General features: G+C 54.4%; 1 protein-coding gene across 1 annotated transcript in view; it reads left to right on the top strand.

The window, feature by feature from the left end:
* The first annotated feature begins 6,479 nt into the window (after window positions 1-6,479).
* CACNA1G (calcium voltage-gated channel subunit alpha1 G) overlaps window positions 6,480-14,652 on the top strand; it is an 80,935-nt gene continuing 72,762 nt past the window's right edge. The window contains exons 1-5 of the mRNA XM_042832988.1: window positions 6,480-6,579; window positions 6,664-6,797; window positions 11,207-11,304; window positions 12,646-12,805; window positions 14,041-14,332. Of these exons, the coding sequence (XP_042688922.1) occupies window positions 6,487-6,579; window positions 6,664-6,797; window positions 11,207-11,304; window positions 12,646-12,805; window positions 14,041-14,332 (777 nt within the window). The 5' untranslated portion in view covers window positions 6,480-6,486. The remainder of the gene's footprint in view (window positions 6,580-6,663; window positions 6,798-11,206; window positions 11,305-12,645; window positions 12,806-14,040; window positions 14,333-14,652) is intronic.

The raw sequence follows: 14,652 nt of genomic DNA, 5'->3' as shown, positions 1-14,652 counted from the left end.
GTGCCACAGCTGAATGCCGGTGGGGCGATGATGCTGGCTGTTGGTGGCTGTGTGCCTCCCCTCCACTCCTCACCTCTGCTTCTGCCTCCTTCCCCTCCTCTGCAATGAACTGCTAATGAGTGGTGCCCCCTGAGGCTGCAGATGTGTGTGCAGGAGCACTAAGGTGCTGAACGAGTGCGTGCTCCTGCCCACAGCATCCAGTTGGAGCTGGATGAACCTGGATGTTGTGTGATTCTATGACTGTTTCTGTGATTGCTGGTGCTGAAGGGGGCCAGCTCTATCCTGGCCCTGGTGGGCTGACATCATCGCGGTGCTCACCCGGGTCTGGGAGCTCTGCACTGCGTGTGCTGGAAAAGTTATTTGTTTTTGGTCTTAGACTTGAAAATCTGAAGCGTGCAAGATGGTCTCTGTCTAATTAAGTACTTAACCTGCAATGAAATATTGTATTTTCTGTTGATATTTTTTATAGAAACGAAATTTTGGCTCTGTTGCCAAGTGAAACATTGAAGCAGTCCAGTTGGGAACTCATCATCATATGCAGACTTTGTACACGTCTTTTTTTTTTTAATTGATTTGAAGTTGGATCAGAAGAAGTAGTCCAAACTTTGTAGGTACCTTGAGTCACCCCAGAGCTGTATTGCTTTGCACTCCTATGGAAAGCTATACCCAGCACCAATTAATGCAGACAGCTAATTGGGAAGGGCTCAGTCCTCAGTGCCACGCACGGCCCCCAAGGATGCTGTCACCAATGTTATTGCCACTGTTGTGGCAACGCTGGAGCCGCAAGGAAGAGAATGATGCACCAAAAGCATGGCACGGGTGGCAGTGCAGGGGAAAGGAGGGGACACGGGGTCTCCGTCCCCTGTTCTGCTTTAGCTGCCTGGTTCCTCTGGTGTCCGCCCCATCTCGGCCCATAGGGTTAAAATGATGCTGGGTTTGTCCTTGGATTTGTCCTCTGAGCTTTTTGTAGAGCTTGGCAGGGTTTCCTTGGGGGTTTTGAGCCTTCTGTGATTAAAATATCAGGGTGGGAAAGGGGAGGGAGCTGCGCAGATGTGGCTGCAGCCGTGTGCTTCCAGGTCTGCTGGAGCTGATCGTCGCTGCACCGCCGCATCCCTCCCAGTTCCTTCTCTGCGATTCCCAAGCTGCATCTCTCTATCTGTAGTGTGCAAAACTCAGGGGCTGAGCTCCATCACTTGTAGGAAGGCAGGGGTGCCCAGGGCTTTGGCTTGGCGGGGTCTGGAGGATGCTGTTGGTGTGAGCATCAGGTAGTGGTGGGTGCAAGGCTGAGCCACGGCGCGGTGAAAACGAATGTGTTTGCTCAGAAATGCCCCACAGCTGCTCCCCCTCTGGAGGTCTCAGCACTGAAGTGCTCGTGGGCCTGACTTGCAGTGTGCAGCCTCAGCCCAGCCCTGCTGCTGCACCGCCTCCTGCAGCCCCTGGGCAGGCACTGAGGGCATCACTGCATCCATCCTGGTCCGCCTTCCCCTGCCTTCCAGATCTCCTCCTCTTGTTCCTCCCTGCTTGGTTGGTGCCAAACCCAGCCGACCAAGCAGAGTCCCCGACATGGGAGCACTGTGCCACACGTGTGGCCACACAGAGCCCTCTGCCACTCCGTTATTCCTCAGTGTTACATAAATCCACTTTTATACCCAACCTGTGGACGTCACCGGAGCTCTGTCCATACCCATAACATCATTGTTTCCATGGGAACCAGCGTACTTCCAAGGGGGAAAAAGTAGGAGACTAAAAAAAGGACAAAGAAGGAACAAAATAAGACAAATATGTGACATATCCCAACGATGTGTTGGTGTAGGATGTTGTAAAGGTTTCACCGTGACTTGTTTAGGGAGCATTGCATAACGGTTTTTTTGTCTTGGGTAATGCAGCAAATTGGATCAGGAATGGTGTACCCCAAGCATCCTAGTGTGGCTGTTTGGGAGCCCTGCTGTGGGGACGGCTCTGCTTTGTGGCCTCGTGCTTTACGAGTGGGCAGCAATGGGGCTTTGTGCTGTGGATCTTTCCCAAGTGAGCACCGGCGCTCTCTGCATGCTGCATTTCTCAGGGGCGCTCAGGGCATTTCCAAGGGACAGTGCACTTAAATATGTGTGTATTTGGGGGTTGTGTGCATCTGCTGTGCACTTCTTAAGGGCTGCTGGGAGAAGCCTTAAGCCGTGGCGCACAAGGGTGGCTTTGGTGCGCGGTGTGAGCTGTAAGTGTTTGTGTTGATTTGCTGTTCAAGCCAACACTGTGCCCAATGGCTCAATGGTCCTCAGGGCTTCCCAATGGGATTGCACAGCTCCTGTCCACGCAGTCCATGCTGTGGGAGGGCCACCTGTCCCGTGCTGTCACCAGAAGGTGCCAAAACAGCGATGGGAGTGGAGGAGGAGCGAGGTTGGGTGTTTCTGCTTGACTTTCCCATCCTTGCCCATGGGGTAAGGAGGAGGAGCAGGGCTGAATTCACGCTGCGAGGCTCTGGCCAGAGATTTGATTCTATTAATTTGTTTTCTAACAAAACAGTCCCCATATCAGTGCCAGCCCCTGAGCTGCCATCCCCCTGGCAGCTCATGGAGGGGAGATGTAGGGCTGTGCTTAAAAGCTCCGGCTCCCGAAGTTTGGGGATTATGCAAGGCACTCAGCTTGCTGCGCTCTTTTATCTTCATTTTCTCCTCTGTAAGCAGTAAGATTTTAAACCCTTTTGGTTACTGGAGAGAAGCTTGACATACAAATCTAAAAGGCAAAGGAGGAACAATTCTGAAACAGTGAGGGAAATTAGAGCCTTGTCTTTTTTTTTTTTGTTCTTTTTATTTTTTTTTTACTTTGACAAAATATCTTTTTCACCAAACTCCATCCCTTCTAACAGCAGCATCCTTCCTCTCCCCACTGCCTGCATGGCTGCACTGCTCAGTGCTGCCTGGAGCACAGTGCCATCCCAGGTGAGGAGAGGCCCCCGGCCCCACGGCAGCATGGGCTGCACAGCCGAGGGGAACTGAAAGGGCAATTGAGGTGATTCTTCCCCATGATTCCCCTGTTAAAGCAATCCTGCTTTCCTGCACAGGGGTGGGGATGGTGCTGTGCTGTGTTGGGTGCTGGTGGCACTGGGGGGCACTTTGCAGCTTTTTGGAGTGGAATGGTGTTCAAAAAATGAACCAAAGTGCCACAAAATGTGCGGGGCTGTGCAGGAATCGTAGACCCTCTGAGGTTGAAAAGCACCATTAAGATCCCCTCATCCAACCACGAGTCCATCACCAAACCACAACCCTATGGCTGCCCCGTGGGACGCGATGCTCAGCCCTCCTCCTGCTGTGGGGCACTTGGAGCAGGGAATGGGTTCTTATTTCCACCCATGGTGCAGATTAATTCTGCGAGCACTTTGAGCGTTCTTTACAAACGGCAAATTAATGTTTTAGGATCTGAGTGCTGCCGCTCGCCTCTCCCCCAAAGGCCGGGCCCTGGAAGTCCCATTATGCTCTTGTCAAAGGCTCTATTTCTGGAATTGATGATGTGAATGAAGCCTCAAACTTCGCTCTCATTAACGTCTGCAGCTTATCCCAGTGTCGCTCCTAAGCTGTTGGGATCGGTGGCACTGCAGGGGAAGGCTGTCACATTTCAACCCAGTTCTCGCATTGCATTTGCACAAAATTTTCCAGGCTTCATTCGTGCTTTCTGCACGTTTGTCCAACAGCCTCCTGTGCCCCATAGGCCATGCAGAGCACGGTGATGCCCGGCGCCGTCCCTGAGCTGAGCAGGCGGCTGCCACCCTCCAGCAAGGCCCTTTAATTCATTGCTGCAGAATTTAATCCCAACTTCAAACCAAATCACAGCAAACATAATGCAATATCTTCCTCCGTTGATTACATTAAGCAGGAGAGCTCCGGCTAATTGAATCTCAGGCTCTTGCCTCTTAATTACCAAGGGTTGTGCTTGGCCGTGCCGTGCAGGTGCAGCGCGGGGCTGGAGGGCATTTGCTGGGGGCGAAGGTTCCGTTCCAGCAAGAAATTGACTTCTGGGCATTGACATTCTCATATGCTTTTTGTTGTTCTAAATTTTAAGAGGGAAGTGACGGTAAAAGTGCTGGCTATGTCATCGTGGCAGAAGCAGAGCGCTGCTGCTCGTGGTGGAACGGCGGGGTTCTGGGTGTGTGGTGGTGGGGTGGGTGACCCTGGGGTGGGGGCTCGGGCATCCTGTGGCATGCAGAGGGCTGCAGTGACTGCATCGTGTGTATGGGGTGTGGGTCGTTTCTGAGCACCGCCTGGAGGGGCTGAGGGGCCCAGGAACGTGGTGTGGTGGCCCAGGGATGTGAGGTGGTGGCCCAGGGATGTGAGGTGGTGGCCCAGAGCCATCGCCCGGTGCTGTCGATGCGGAGCTCCCCAGCCCAAGTCCCCGCAGGGCTTTGCCCCCTTGCTGCCAGTGCAGCATCCGGCACGGCACCTCCTGCTAATTGAAGTTTGCTTTGTCAGCCCCTGGGCTCAAACAACGGCGGTACAAAGCCGGAGCCATCAGCACTTTGTGCAGCTCTGGAAATCCCATTAGCAGAGGAAAGAGCTTAACATTTCATTCAGCTGGAAAAAAAACACACACACACACACAAAAAAAAAACAAAACGAAAAATCCCCCAACCTTCTGATCCCTCAGCTGCGCGTTAACACTCGCCCTGTTCTCCCTTCCCTCTCCCGTCCTGGGGTCATTAAATCACGAGATAGTGTTATATTGGGCCGAAATGCACTTGCCAGAGGCAGTGACGTTCTGATAAGTGCCTTTGCATCAAAGCTGGGAGAAATAAATGCCGTCAGCAATTAGAGCCCCGGCACGCTCCGCAGGCGGTGTGCCCGGGATGCTTGTTTGGGGCCGGGCTGGGTGGCACAGCGGTGGATGTGGGACTGCCCTGGGCTCACATGCGGGCTGTGGCCGCGCGAGGAGGGCTGAGCTCCCCGCAGGAACGCGGCGTGCCAGAGCTCCATCTGCCCGTCTGGCTCTCCAGGCTCCCGTCCGACCCCGTGGGCTCTGCTGAGCCTCCTCGCTTCCGTGCCGAGCATCTCGCGCAGCCCTTGTCAGACGCTCTCTCATTCTGTCACCAATTTGGGATCTTGCTGTTTGGTGGGTTTTTAATTCCTCCTTTTCTCGAAGGCTGGGCAGAGCTGGGGGTGCTGGCGGATGCGTTTTGAGCTCCCTGAGCCGGGAGTGCTGCCTTAGCATCCTGCGTGCCCGTGGCGGTGCCCCTGCAGGGCTATATTTGGGATAAACATCCCGGCCCATCGCCGCAACCTGGCAGTCGGAATTTCTCTTCCAATAGCTTGTAAACATTCCTCCAGATTAAACGACCCAGATTGCCAGCACCCGGCGGTGACTCAGCCCCGTGTGATTGCGCAGGAGTTCGCACGGGGTCGTCCTGTGGCCTCACCCCTTGGGCAGCGCGGGCTCCTGTGTGCCGAGGTGCCTCTGCTGCACCCAGCCCTGCCCCAGGGCTGGGAATTCCCTGCTGGCACACCGTGCCGGCTGCCGGGGCTCTGGGGCTCTGTGCTTCTACATCTTGCTGCCCTTGGTGGTCTGGATGGACGCACGTGCTCAGCACTCGCTCTGCAGCAATGCAGGTCGCTGTGCCCAGGATAGCAGGGATGCACGCAGCCCATCCCGGCGGCACGGCCCCAGCTGTGCTCCGAGTGCAGGGCTGGGCGCTGCTGGGGCCCTCGCCTGTTGGCTTAATGGCTTTGACAGCCTTAATTTGGGCTGGGAATGAGTGGTTCAATGGCTGACTTCAGGGGAACGCCCCTGGGATAAGCTGTGACATAGTTAATAGAAAATTGTAATGTTGTTAAAGTGCTTTTCTGTAAAATGTCAAGAGAAGAAATTAATGGTGTGGGTTTTTATTTAGTTCTGGTTGGTTTTTTTTTTTTTTTTTTTTTTTTCCCCCCGAAAAGTTTATATCATTCTTTTAATTTAATTTTTTAATCCATCATATCAGCAGCCAGCACTCCTGCCACGCATCTCTGATTTTATAGCATTTCCACATTTGCAGTAGCCTCTGCTGTCACCGTGGGGAAAATAAGCCATCAGTTGGCATTCGGGATCCCAAATAGCAAAGCAAGGGAACGTGGCTGTGGGCAGCACCCTGCTGGGAAGGCGAGGAGCAGGCATTGGTTCAGCACTGACTGCTCCTGTCTGCGCATTGCAACTTCTGCGCGCCAGGTACCAACGGAGGGCAGGGCAGGAGGGGCAAGGAAACGCATCGGAGAAGGGAAGGTGTGCTTAAGTTTGAGTCATTTTATGATAGACGTGTGGCACTTAGTGCTTGTGCCACCAATGGGGGGGTGGTTTTTGGGGTGTCACAGGTGGCACACAGCACCCCGGGGCGCTTCGCCCTCTGCCATTCCCTATCCATCACAGTGGGGATAAAACCAGGACTGCGGTGCGGAGTGCCGGGCTGAGGGATGCGGGTGCCCGGTGCTGCGCTTCCTTGACCCCTCACGCAGCTGGTTTGAGCGTGTGAGCATGCTGGTGATCCTGCTCAACTGCGTGACGCTGGGCATGTTCCACCCCTGCGAGGACATCGCCTGCGACTCCCCGCGCTGCCGCATCCTGCAGGTACTGAGCTGCGCCGTGCAAGCGCTGCGCCTGCACTCGGGTTTGTGCCGGCTGCCCCTCATCCCTGCTCTGTATCTTTTGCAGAGCTTTGATGACTTCATCTTTGCCTTCTTCGCCGTGGAGATGATAGTCAAGATGATCGCGCTGGGGATCTTTGGGAAGAAATGCTACCTGGGAGACACGTGGAACCGCCTGGACTTCTTCATTGTCATTGCAGGGTGAGCCGGGCGAGCGCGTCCTTTGGAGCCGGAGGGGCAGGGGCTGCAGTGTGGCTGCTATGTGGGGGTGAGTGCCAGGGGATGGGCACAGCACTTCCCATCCATCCCGGCACCCTGCAGTCGCTCGGTTGGAGGAGCCAACCAAGCCGCAGCCGCAGCGATCTCCATCCTGCTCATGTCCCATGCTCGTGGTTTGGGTTCCGTGCAGATTGCCCAAGGGAGGCCAGCATTTCGTTTGAAGCACAGAGCTGCCTTCCTGCAAGGTTACTTCAATGAGATGTGCGTGATTGTCCTCCGTGTTGTTTTTGAGGGAGAGAGACCGAGTTTGCCTGTTGGAGCGGTTTCCTTTCTGAGGCACCTGGTTTGAGTTAGGGCTCCTCCAGCAGCCGAGAACCTCCTGGCTGGGTCTGGGAATCCACATGAAAAGTGCCTGGCCCGCAGCCAGGGCGCTGAGCTGCTTTGGCTCTGGAGCTGCTCACCAGCCTTCCTTCCTCTGAGAGCCCAGAGTTACCGTGGGGAAATTGGCATTTTCCCCTTTTGATCGAGCTGCGGATCAAATTGACTGCATTTTCCTGGAAAGGGTCCCCCCACCCTGGAACGTTTCCCATCAGAGGGTGTCAGCAGACGTCTGCTTGTGGCCCAGCAGCACCTCGCTGGGAGCTGGGGACACTGCAGCACAGCCCAGTACCACCAGTACAGAGGTGTGGGGACTCCCAGTGCCTCCCTGGGGACTCACTGCTGCAGGGGCCACGAGATTTCAGTTTCTTCTTTATCTCTTTTTCTGGCTTCCTGCCTGGTCAGCTCTGCCTCTCGCTAAACGATCGGCCTTTGCTTTGTGTGTGTGGACTGTTCCCATCTGGGCCCTGCCAGGCGCAGTTCAGCTGACAGAGGATCGAACGGCTGAAGGCTGCTGCTCCCACTGCTCCGCCCCACCTCCCCCCTCCTCCTGCCCCAGCCGCGCTGCTGCCCTGGGGGCCGTCGCTGTCGGCGCTGTGCCGCGTGCTGGGATAGCTGTGTGAATGGGAAAAGACACCTTAAGGACAGGACCGAGGGCGTCAGGTCCCAGCCAAGTGAAGTCAGGGGAAGCAGTGCTCAGACCGTTCCTTGGGGGAGAACTGGGGAATATTCCAGAGCTGAACTGTAGAGGAGGGTGTGCACCAGAGTGATGTTCCAGTGCCAGAAACCCTGTAAAGAGAGCGCAGTCCTTACTGTGGTCTTACATGAAGGCTTCAGGCAGTCCTTTGCCCATCAGAGCCTGCCCTAAATCTCCTCCAGCCCCAAGCATCCTGGAAATAAGACGAGGCAAAGCAGCAGATCCACTTCTGCATTGCTTTCTCATCGTGGGCAGAGCTCCTGCAGAGACCCCTGGTGAGTGCAACTGGCTTCCAAAAAGAAGGAAAAACTTAAAATGAAGAAGGTGACATTTCATCTTCCTCCTTGAGAGCTCCTGGCCCTGTTGAGGCTGTGGTGCAGAAGCCTTTCCTTGTATGTTGGCCCAGGAGGTGCTGGGTGAGCAGTGCTGGCAGTGCTATGCCACTGAGTGCTGTTCAGCTCTGTTAAACTGCCCAGAGCCATCTCATGAGCTCATGGAGAATAAATGACTTCTTTGTGACAATGTAATGCAATTAGAACTAATTGCAGAGAGTGTGATGTCTGCACCATATCTCTGTAATTACAGGGAAACTTGCTGCAGATGAGCAGAGTGCTGTGTTATCAAAACTCAGCAAAATGTGGTTTTGGCTGTGGGTTATGGGGAAAAGGGGAAAAAATGTGGCACACCACCCTGTTATGTTCTGTTATGGTGAAGGAGAGAGTTTGAGGAGTGTGCATTTGCAAGGAGCACCTGAAGGTCACCAGACTCTGTTTGGTGTCTGCATTTCTGCATTCCTGCTTGTTGGGGGCTGTGCTCCATTCATCACCTCTTGGAGCTGTGCTCCATCCATGCCCTGTCAGAGCGGCGTGGCTCTGCTGCAGCTCTGCGCTCCAGCACTGTTTGGTGGAGTGTCTGTTTGTGCTGCACTCGCTGTAATGGGGATGGCCCTCTTAAGGTACTTTCTTCCCAAGTTAAACACTTGAAATGCTTTGCTTACAGCTGAGAAGAAGCAGGGCTTGGCAGCCTCTTCTGAGCAGACATCTCTTCTTTCTCCCATTGCTGCCCCAAATGCTTCTGGTTTGGTCTGCAGTGCTTCCTGCCCGCTCTGCCTCGCATTGCCCGCACTGCAGAGCACAGCACAGTGCCTGGCCTGGGCTGCGCTGAGCACAGAGGAGCTCTCTCAGGCCATATGTAAAAGATGTGCTGTAGTTAATGCACATCAGGAACAAAACTTACTCCTTTATGTTTGTTTCTAATGAAAACACAAGAAGAGAGAGCGACCAACGCACAGGACAGGTGGGATGTTTGACCTGCTCCTGTGGGAGCAGCGCTGCGGTCTGGTTGGGGGGCAGTGGCTGCTGTTCTCAGTGAGTTCTCAAGGTGCTCAGAGTGGGATTTCAGTTTTCTCTTCCCATGCTTTGTCCCTGAGAGCAGTTGTTCACAGCCTCTTGAACTGCCGAAAAGCGATGACAAGAGAAAGGCGTGATGGTGAAGCAGGGGCTGTTTGTCTGTAGGAGCTCCTGTAGAAGCCTGCTAAGGAGACGTGACCAGGTTTTTGCTTTTCCATCCCCACTCTGTTTGCACACCCATCACCTGCAGCGCAGCCTCGAGCTGTGCTCTGCCTGCAGCTCTGCAGCTCTGACCTCAGCACTGGCAGGCAGGAGCAGCCTGAGCTGTGGCCATGGCACAGAGCTCAGCTCCATCCTCTGTTGTCTGAAGACAGCCCTCAGCCAGGCTCAAAAAGCAGTGCCTGTGCAGGCCAGAAGAAAATGTCCCCGTGGCTTTTTGAAGGTGTGACACCACAAAACATTTCCCTCTGTCTTTTCCATGGGTTAATATTGCCCACCGATCACTGTGCTTTGTAGATAGCAGCGGCTCTCTGCCCGCTCTGGGGATGCTGTGCTGTGGAGCTCGGTGTGTGCAGTGGCTGTCACCAGCTCTTGTCACCTGGCTCCTGTGCCCAGCTGTGTCCCATCCCAGCTGGGGGGCAGCTCAGAGCCCTCTGCATCTCCTCTAAATGAGAGGAAGCCCAGAGCTGTCCCCGAGCAGGGCAGCAATGAGTTGTCCCTCGTACAACTTGTCTGCCTATCTGTCTGTATGTCCGTCTGTCTGTCCCTGGAGCCTTCCCTCTGGGAGCAGCACAAAGGTTCCACCGGTGCCTTAGAGCATCAGCACTCCGGGTGTGTCTGGCTGTGCAGATGCTCTTTGTGTTCTTCAGAAGTCCTAAATGCTCTGCTTTCTCTCTGAGACACTCCGGCAGCTGAGGCTCAGCACTTGGTACGGAGCTGTTTCTATTGAGCACCAAGCATTTTTCTGCACCTTGAGTTTCCCCGGGCACTTGTCTGTGTGGAGCTGTGACTGTGCCGTCACACTGGAGCAGAGATGACATTTGGGCTTTCTGCACGGCGGATTTTCCGAGCGGGGATGTGATGTGCTGGTAACTGCACCTGTCACCTCACGGCGCAGTGACATCCCCACGTCCCCTGCCTGGATACCGGGACAGAGTTGGTCCCTCCTGTGCATGGCTGTGCCCTGTGGGCAGGGGATCCTGTGCCATGGGGCTGAGGGAGCTGCGCCTGTCTGGCTGTGCGAAATGCAGGACGAGAGGTGTGCTGCATCGATGCATGGGATGGGCAAACACCAGCCACAAAGAGCAGCTGTAGCAGCAGCTGAGAAGGCACTGCTGTGTAAGAGCTAACGTGTAGGCTCATCCTGAATACTCTGAGGCTGAAATGAGGCTCTGAACATCAAAACTGGAGGGAGGGAACCACCCAACCATCTTGGAACTGGAACTTGATAATTTTGGGATTGGATGAGTGTCCTGTGACTGCCTGGGCAGCAGGAGCCCATGTGCTGCTGTGTGTTCCTGGCTGCACCTCATTGCAGTGTTCTCTGCACAGCTCCTGGGGGGCTCTGTGGGATCCTGGTGTTGCAGGGATGGGGCACGGCTGGCTATGAGCATAGGGATGGTGTGCAGCAGCAGGCAGCCCTGGGCAGAGTCATGCTGTGGTGTCCTGAGCTGTGCACTGCAAACAAGCAGTCGTTGTAAGCTCTGCAGTGAGTGTGCAGAGAGTTTCTGTCCTGGATCCTGTGCAAAAGCAAGCAGAGTGGGAGGGAGAGGAGAACACTGCACCTGTGTGAGCTGGTGTGGGGCGTCCTCACTCATTGACTTTATCCTGATACGCAGATAACCCTTAATTAATTCCTCTGGCACACTTTCCCGATGGGAGCAAAGCCCTCAGTGAGGAGCAGGCACACGGTGCTGGGGTGATGATGCTTGTGCTGCTCCCTCTGACCACCCCGCTGTGCTTTGCAGGATGTTGGAGTACTCGCTGGACCTGCAGAACGTCAGCTTCTCAGCGGTGCGCACTGTCCGCGTCCTGCGGCCGCTCCGGGCCATTAACAGAGTCCCCAGTAAGTTGGGCTTTGCTCCTCCGGGGATGCAAACTCTTTGTATCTACACCCTGCGGGTGGAAGAACAGACACGGATGCTTCCAACCTTCTGTTGTAGCTGTATCAGCTCCCTGTCCCTCCAACTGCGGATGGTCTGTGATTCTAAATGCTTGCCCTCTAGAAATGATCTCTTTTCTGTCCTGAGAACGGGGCTGCTGGAGCTGGGGGTGTCCCTGTTCATTGCAGGGAGTGGAACCAGGTGGCTTTAGAGGTGCTCCCAATTCAGACCATCCTATGACTCTATGAACTGAGGTTCCCTGAACTCACCCCGTGCATAGATGAGAGCAGATTGGTGTCATTTCTGTCCCTCCATACTGGAGGTGCCAGCACTCCATTTCTTTCTCTGGCCCTGACTCGTGGCTTAACCCAGATTCTGCTGCTCTTTCAATCAGTGCAGCACCTCCAGACTCCTGATAGCAATGTTTTCTCCCAGCTGCTGCGCTGATGGATGGCTGAATCATCTGCCACTGTCTAACTGGGGATGTAATGCACTTAATGCATTTTCACATCCCAGGCAGTCTGTCTTGGCTTCTGTGCTGCTGCGAAGGGATAGAAGTATAAGGTGGGAGCAGGGGGAAGAGAGTCTTATATGATGATAAATGCAGTAACCACAGAAAGTCGTTTCAGTTAATTAGGAGCTGCGTGTGGTGGTTGCTCCCCAGTAGAGAAGGAGAAGGGAAACGTGATAGAGGAGATGACAGCAGCAGGAAGCGAGGAAAAAGTCTGAAGTATCAAAGCAAAGGGTGCAACAGTGAGACTTTCCTTAAATGAGAATCAATATTAGTGAGTGAGAGAATGCAGAAGATGGGAAAGAAGGAGAGAGATGAGCTGAATATTACAGAGATGTCAGATGAAATCAATTTTTTTGTGTGTAAATGTCAAGTCGGAGTCACCATCAATTTGTCTTTGCTACAGAACTGGCTGTTCCTGAACTTGTGAGAATAAACTGCTCGTGTTTTGAGGAAGAGAGGGGATTTAGCGTGGATGAGGGGAATTAGGAAGGGAATTTTAATATATCCCAAATGTGGAAAGAAATGCAGACGAGCAAGGGCATGTCAGAATGGGATCTGGGGAAATCGGCAATTGGCGGAAACTTCCGGAGGGAAAGAGAACCTGGGGCAGGAGATGAAGGGTAGGAGAGAGAGGGGGAGGTAGGTTGGATGCCCAGGAGTGGGGCTGGGAGGGGTGGGGGCTTCGGTGGGGTTTGGGACCGCAGGGACTGCGGTGGAGAGGGCGAGGAGAGCAGGGGCCGTGGGTGGAACAGGGGATGTCCCTCTTGGATGACCGCTCCCTTCGCCGCAGGTATGCGCATCCTGGTGACGCTGCTGCTGGACACGCTGCCCATGCTGGGGAACGTCCTCCTGCTCTGCTTCTTCGTCTTCTTCATCTTCGGCATCGTGGGGGTCCAGCTGTGGGCAGGATTGCTCAGGAATCGCTGCTTCCTCCCTGAGAACTTCAGCATGTGAGTCCGTGGCATCGTCCATCGATAAGCCCATCCTCCTGCGTGCTCCCCGCTCCCAAATGCCACCGCGTCCCCAGCACAGCTTGCTGTGACAATTTGCCATTTGTGTCCTGCCGAGCTGCCCTTAGCCCTTGGCCGGTGCTGGGGAAGCTGTGTGATTGATAAGAGCCTCCGAAGGACCGCCAGGACAAAGAGCTCAGGCTCTGTAAATGCAGCATATCATTAACTGTGACCTTTTCTGCATTTGTCAAGGCGCTGAGATCTGAACCCTGCTCAGCAGCTGGTGGTGTTTGTTGGTGTGGCATTTGCTGTCTCACCGACACCCTCGGGGAGGCTGATGGAGCTGGTCATACATTTAGCAAAGCTGCTCAGTGTGAGTGCATTGCTCCAAACGTGCTCCTCAGAGCCGACCCTATAAACCCCAAATCTCTGCCTTGCACACAGCAGGGCCTGAAGCTGGCATGGGGCACCTCTTATCCTCTCCGTGCATCCCCGAAATGAGCAGCAGCCCTCTTGCAGGCTGTGCCCTCTCAGGGCAGCCAAGAGAGTCATGTCCTGCAAAGCAAACAGCAGCAAATCTGAGTGGCTCTGCTCTTTGAATAACTACAACTAAGTGATGGGTTTGGGTGCTGGTTAATTGAGCCAGAATTCCAGGGGTTTAGATGAGCTTTGAACAGCATTAAAGGCAATTCTGCAGGAATTAACGGGGCTGAACCAGGCTTCAAAGTGTCTTTGCAAGCTTTAGTGGGAGTCCTGGTGGCATTAAGGAGATGGATCCTTGCTCGGCAGGCAGCAAGCTTTGGGCCAGCTGTGGGTTATTCCATATCCCTAAAGGGTTTTTGCCATGCTTGCTATGGTGAGGCCACCCTTGGAGGGAATTTACAGCTTACCTATGGCTGAACAGGCACTGGGAAGGCACTGCTTTAGGAACCTGGGAGGTCCTTGCATGTGGATGTCCTCACGCTGTGCTCAGCATCTCCAGGAGGATGGGAGATACAGGAGCTTATGGTGACTGATTCCCACGTTAATGCAGCAGGGATGTTTCAGAGCAGCCCTGCTGGGCTAAGCCCTGCTCTCAGTGCCCCCAGTCACAGCACAGCACTTCCAGATGTAAGGAATCTCCACAACACCAGCCCTTCAAAGTGCAGAATAAAAGCCGTTGGAATGTACCGCTGTCACCACGCCAGGCTGCCTGCACCCGCTGTACACACCTCAGCCCTTCTGTCCACTTGCAGCCCCTACACAGTGGATCTGGAGCGGTACTACCAGACCGAGAATGAGGATGAGAACCCCTTCATCTGCTCCCAACCCCGCGAGAATGGGATGCGCTACTGCCGGAGCATCCCGACGCGCAGGGAGGAGGGCCTGGAGTGCACCCTGGATTACTACGCCTACAACGACACCACCAACACGTCCTGTGTCAACTGGAACCAGTATTACACCAACTGCTCTGCCGGGGAGCACAACCCCTTCAAGGGCGCTATCAACTTTGATAACATCGGCTATGCCTGGATTGCAATATTTCAGGTGAGCTGGCATGGAAACCGTCCTGTGGGGCAGGGGTTGTTCCTCCCCACGTGTTATGGGGCTGTGTGACCACACTGCTGAGGCTGTACATGTAAAGTAGTAGTGTAAATGTGCTGGAAATGGCAGGGAGACGACGTGGTGCTTGCTCAGATGCCTCCGTGGATAAAAGCTTGGTCCTAGAGCTGTGGGTGCAGGAGGACTGTGCTCTTCTGTCTGCACTGTGCTGTAGTTGTCTTTAAGTCCACCTGGAAAAGAAGGGCTGAACGCAGCCCTTGCAACACGGGATTGGTCTGAATGGGAGAGGTTTTTGGTTCCTCGGT

Source organism: Centrocercus urophasianus, unplaced genomic scaffold (assembly GCF_019232065.1).
Source record: "Centrocercus urophasianus isolate 14NV4802_14NV808 unplaced genomic scaffold, USGS_Curo_1.0 seq_40, whole genome shotgun sequence".
Taxonomy (NCBI): domain Eukaryota; kingdom Metazoa; phylum Chordata; class Aves; order Galliformes; family Phasianidae; genus Centrocercus; species Centrocercus urophasianus.
The sequence above is the reverse complement of the archived record's forward strand: the minus strand, read 5'-3'. Positions and strand labels throughout refer to the sequence as shown.